Source organism: Gasterosteus aculeatus, chromosome X (genome assembly GCF_964276395.1).
Source record: "Gasterosteus aculeatus chromosome X, fGasAcu3.hap1.1, whole genome shotgun sequence".
Taxonomy (NCBI): domain Eukaryota; kingdom Metazoa; phylum Chordata; class Actinopteri; order Perciformes; family Gasterosteidae; genus Gasterosteus; species Gasterosteus aculeatus.
The window spans coordinates 16,140,973-16,146,972 of NC_135698.1; the positions used below are offsets into that span (position 1 = coordinate 16,140,973).

Here is a 6,000-nt window from a genome sequence, read left to right on the forward strand (position 1 = left end):
TGTGTGTGTCCTTCCCTCCTGCAGGTGAGTCAGTACACCTTTGCCATGTGCAGCTACAGAGAGAAGAAGGCGGAGCCTCAGGAGCTGATGCAGCTGGAGGGCTACACGGTGGACTACAGCGACCCTCAGCCAGGTAGAGCAGAGACGCACACACACAACCTGCCATTGTTTCGGATTTCGTATGATTTCATTTTATTTATCTAACAGAAGACACAGCTCTCAATAAAACGTTATTGTCTCCCATAATTAACACAATCGACAGTGAAAAACGAAACAACTGTCGCAGTCGCACACAAACGATTGACGAAGGTGTCCGCTCCTCCTCCTCAGGCCTGCAGGGCGGCCGCGTCTTCTTCAACGCCGTCAAGGAGGGCGACCTGGTGATGCTGGCGTGTGACGACGAGCAGGACCGGATGCTGTGGGTCCAAGCAATGTACCGGGCCACCGGGCAGTCCTACAAACCGGTCCCCCCCCCCCAGAACAAGACCACCAACTGCAGAGGAGGACTCCAGAAGCTGGCGTCGCCTATTAGTAGGTCCTTCCTCATCCATTCCAAACCTCCTCGTTGGCTTCCTTTCCTCTTCCTTCATTCCCTCATTACTTCTCTCTCTCCTCCCTTCTTCTTCTCCCGTTGCCCGTCCTAACTGTCGTGCAGAGCGCCCTTAGTGGTCACAAGCTCAACATCATCCCTTCTAACTGTTACATCTTCTCTTCTCTCCCTCCCCACGTCTCCTTTCTCTCACTGGTCATTTCACTCATTACGTCTTGCTCGCCAGCCGGGCGCCACGCTGAGAGCTGATTACAGCCAGAAAATAAAACACCTTTGTCACGATTCCTTGTTTAATGGACGAAATCTGAGCGTTAATAGCGAGAGGTGATGACACGCTGTTTGTGGGAGGAAATAGAAAGTGTCCCTGAGGTAGAACTAAGTGACGTGTGTGTGTGTGTGTGTGTGTGTGCAACCTGAATCTTCACACAGCGGGTGTTTTTCAGAAAAATGAAAGTGACATAGACGCACAGTGTTATTACGTGTGTGTGTTTGTGCCTTCATGCTGCAGCCTTTACACTTCCTGTATCATAATTTCTTGTGGTAACATAAATGATGGAACGGAGTGTTTCACATCCAAACTATTCACACCGGCAGTCGGGGCCTGAAGCCGTCGTTCGCCAAAGTCTGGGTCGGGGGCTACAGGAGGGTCGCAGGAGATGTAATTTGGGTCACCAAATCAGTTCGCAGTGGCGCCGGAGCCGGGATGAAGATACTTTAAAAGCCATTGCTTGTTGCCCGGCAACAAGGATGTTACTCGACACCTCATTCCAGCTAACGATAGTAAGTAACGTTGTGGAGTTTATCAATTAATCCGTCTTTACAAAAAATAATAAATAGCAAAGAAAATAGTCCACGGGATCCGGGTCCATCTTAGAGCTTCACGTAGGACCAATGGACTTCACCCCCCCGACCCGGGTCCACCTCATTAAACTGAAGTGGACTGAAGGACAACGTGCTGCTGTTCGTTCACTCATTTGTTCATAGGGTGAAAAGTCCCGACAGCTGCTATCGTCATGACAACCGCGGTGGCACACCCTGGAAGCTGCGTTCATTTCGGCAGCTTCTTCTTTTGGTTTTAATCTTTAGGCAGAAAAATCAGTTGTGTCCTTTCTATCCTTCATAGTTTGACCTTTTATTTCAGAAGTTTCCTCTTGATGTTGTCATTAGTTCTTAGCTTGTTTTGAATGGGTTTCAGTGAGATTGTAGGATACTGTGTTGATGTTTACACGTCATGGCTTCAGTAAACAACAATCAGAGCATCAGATCTCTGAAGAAAAGGACAAAGAAGTCGCTGAAGAAACTCCGGCCGACATCACTTCCTGTCTCCAAACTAGTGGAAATCTACCGTGTGGGGGTCGAGACACGTTGTTCCAGATGTTTTCACTGTTTTTACAGATGTTTACGCTTGTCTGCCGCTTGTTTGTCTCTGAGGGGGCAGCTGGTCAGTTTGACAGCAAGACGTACCGACTGTCCGCTCGTCTTCACCGTCCCCGGGTCTTTGCCGCCGCCCTCCAACGCAGGTGGAAACAGCTGCCGCTCTAAAACTTTCTGTCCCTTCCGCCCCCCACCCCCACTCCGATAGGCTTGTCTGTTTGTGTCTTTGTCTCTGCTCGCCCTGACAACATCGCCGCCACCGCTACGCTCCGACAGGCAGATCAAGTCACATCTCGGCCCGGCGCACCTGAAACCAAAATGCTCTCCGACCCCCCCCTCCTCTTCGTCTGCGTCAATAACCTGCCATCAGCGGCCGGCCGCCACTTCTCAGAGCAGGATGTCACATGGATGTGACTGTTGCCGTGACAATACCAATGGAGCCAAGAGGAGATGGATATGGAGAGATTGAGCGCAGAAAGCTGCCCACACACACACACACACACACACACACACACACGCACACCTCAACTGTCACTCAAACACGCCGTTCTGAACAAGGAGACAAAGACGGACACAAACCGCCATTTAACATTTTAGAAAGACTTTTAAGACTTTTGCAACACGTCGAACTAGAGACACTTTCACCAAAAATAAATCTTTCACTTTATTCATTAGCACATTCTTCTTCTTCCTGGTCCAAACACGTCCTACACTACCCACAATGCAATTCGACTGGTTAGACACTATGTAAGAAGTAGACGTAGTCGGCGTGGTGGTTTACTGGTCTGTGCACAGATGGCAAACAGCAGCCAGGAAGTGAACATATGAGGAGGTTGAACCACAGGTGAAGTCGTTCTTTAGAGTTTAACTTTAACCCTCAAAGACCTTCCTCTGCTTTTGATTGACGGCTCCACTTTTTGACGGCGTTCCCTCGTAGCTCCTCCCCCCCTGGTCATTGTTGGCGGCGGGGTCCGCCCTCGGAACCCCGATGAGAAGCAGTTTGAGGAACACAAAGTGAGGAGACGATGCAGCCATCTGTGCCCGCAGCGGCGACACCCATCCATATTTTCTATCACACGACCCCCCCCCCCCCCTTTAACACCCCCCCACACTCCCCGCCGCAGATAATAGCTGAAAGTTGGACTTGACACGGATCAACATCTCTCCTCCGCTGTCTGTCCCCCAATCAATACTCTCACCCCCCCGCTCCCTCTTATTATCAGCACTAATCTATATCTCTTTGTCTCGTTTTCTTTAGTCCCTCCTTCGCCTTTCTCCAAATGACATTAAGGCCGCTCGTGTGTTCCGGAGGTAACGGAAGTGAAAGTGACCTACATCGGAATGAGACCGAGGGGGAGCCGGCCAGAGGGCAGGGACGGGGAGTCACAAGAAAAGACGGGGGGGGCAGCGTCGATTGGAAGTTGATTGTGGAGATTTCACTTTTGCCGTCTTTTATTTTCTCTTTCAGACAAAGACTGGGAGGGAGGGGGTCTGAGAGTCCTCGCGGGCTTCTCTTGCGTCCACACAAAAACAAAAATGGCAGCGTTAATGAAAATAGCAGATCGGTCTGGGCGCGAGGCCGCGGGCGGGGCCGGCGTGGAGGCGGCGCCGGGCTTTCTTCAGTCTTTTGTGGGGCCATGTGTCGCGCTCAGAAACTTCCCATCACGAAATGTTCTCTTCTGCCCCTCCAGATAAAGGCCGAGTGGGGAGTGTTAGGCTTTTCTTTTGGCGGGGCCATTAACAGGAAGGCCTGAAAGGACTGGAAATGAACCCGGCTTCTTTTATTTCTCGATTCTTCCGTCGTTGACCCCGAAGCCTCGTTATCGTCTGCTGCTCTGAGCGCCGCGTATTTGTACCTAGTACCAGCATCTGTCAACGTACCTCAAAGTATTCGTCTGGTGACAGAACTAATCGGACCTTTAGCATTTACAACATTTAGCTAAATAACTAAAATATCCCACTTCAAGTCACATGACACAAAGACGGTAAAGCAATAAAGGTTAAGAGGGAGCAACAAACGTGTTAACATACATGTAACACATAAGGATTGTTTGTGTTATTATCATAACTTGGTGACCAGCAGGTCACTGGTTCCCTCCCATTGTAGTTCGCTCACATGGGGGGAACCATTAACCATTAACCGTGCTGCCAGCGCGGCCGTGGTTTTCACTTTCATGATATAGTGTTGACACACTGACAGTATGTTTTTTTTAATACTTTACTAATAATTTAATACCACTTTATTTCATGGCTTCAATCATCAACGTAGAATGCAAATCAGAAAACAAGGACATTATTTGGGAGGTTATCGCTGCCCCGCCCCCCCATGTTGGTGTCTGTACCGGGTTGTGAGTAACGTGTCCCTCTGGCCCCGTGTCTTCAGGTCTGGACCCGTCCCAGCGGCAGGGCGTGGAGGGTTTGATCTCGGCGGCTCCGTGCCACTTCGACCACGCCGCCCTCTTCAGCGTCCTGCAGAAGCGAACTCTGCAGCACCGCATGAACGACTCCTTCTCCTGCCTGGTACGTCTCTACGCCGCCGCGTCACATTTACATCACAGACGTGCGGAACGTGAGGAGGAAGTCAAAAATAAAATCTGTAAAAGTGAAATGTAAAATAACATTGATCACTTTTTGTATAGATGATAAACTGGGAGAAGAAGACAGTTTCCTGACATACTCCAGAGAAGATTACAAAAGATCAACGCAAACTCAAATCATCTTGTGTTTTGGTCCATATCTCAAGAATTAATAATGAAGACATTTTGACCGTAGTACTGGGTCACGAGAAACAACATTTACTTTGAAGGAACCTCCTTCTTCCAGCTCCTTACGGATTCCCCCTTTCACATCTTACCTTTCATAATAAAAGCCCCGAGAGTCTTGGGCTTTTAGCATGAAAGTGATTTTGATGATTTTTGTTTTCGTTTCATTTCGCTAAGATGTTCATCAGAATCTTCTCCAGTGAAATTCAATTTATTCTTGAGAAAAAAAGAGAGGAAAAAAATGTACCCTCTACTTTCTGCCACGTGTTTTTATTTTGAATTACTCACAGTAACTTGTAGTTTGATGTACTAGTACCGTGTACTAGGACACTAGTACCCTGGCAGGAATGGAGTCGACGTTGTACTTTAGCCGTGAAATGAACCACTTGACTCTCTGCTGGCAGCTGAAGGCTGAGTCTCAAGGCCTCTCTTTATTCAGCTCTCTCTTTCTCTGTGGTCAGATAGTTTGTTAATGTGAAGCCCCCCCCCCCCCCCTCGGCGTGTTAAGCCTGGGGGGCTCTCTCACACTGATTGAGGGGATAAACGCTCTAATCAATACATCCCAAATAGGGAACATGACCCTTCTAGACAACTGCTGGGTTGACTCAATAGAGGGGGGGCGAGGAGCCTAATAAGTGTGTTTCGGGGGGGGGGGTTCTATGAGGGGTTAGGGTTGTGTGAAGCGACGGAGCGCGAGCCCCCGGATGCGTGCACATTTGATTCACATTTAGTTTTGTGTTTGTGCTGCAGTGGATCGATGTCCCTCATTGACCTGCGTCCCTGTTTGTCTCCGTCCCGCAGCAATAAAACACGCTAATCGGGACAACCTCACATTTCATACAGGATGTAGCTCAGAGGGGAAGAAGAAATAAATAAATAGTAGTGTTAATTAAAATGTTTAAAACATGAATCTCAAATGGAAAGCATTTTATATTCATTGAGACATGAAAACACCTCATGTGAGACACCAAGGAGCGTCCACACAGTCACAAAGGCCGTAGTGGACTCTTTATCTCGTACACCTCTGCAGCAGAACGAGCTCACTGAGCTCGGGATCTTCTGCTGTTTGAGGAGCCGTGTCCTTTACCAGCTGGGTCTGGTCCGGACTTGGAGATCTGCTCTGCATCAGAGAAAATGATAGAGAAAGACGCGTTCAGCGAAGGGACATCTGTGCCTTCTTTCATTCACTCTACCTGCCTCACCGGGACTCTGCAATTAGACCGACCCTTTCACGCCGCCCCCCCAGCTCCTCGCCCTCGGCCTTTTGTCAAAGCGGAGGGCTTTGTGCTTCCAGCCTGAGCCCCCTTTTCACCG

At 49.2% G+C, this 6,000-nt stretch overlaps 1 protein-coding gene across 1 annotated transcript in view; it reads left to right on the forward strand.

Moving 5' to 3' along the window:
- The window catches only part of cadps2 (Ca++-dependent secretion activator 2), a gene marked incomplete in the record, with an annotated part of 66,545 nt that overhangs the window by 29,718 nt on the left and 30,827 nt on the right, over positions 1–6,000 (forward strand). Inside the window, 3 exon segments of the mRNA XM_078081966.1 lie at positions 25–133; positions 331–531; positions 4,308–4,444. Of these exon segments, the coding sequence (XP_077938092.1) occupies positions 25–133; positions 331–531; positions 4,308–4,444 (447 nt within the window).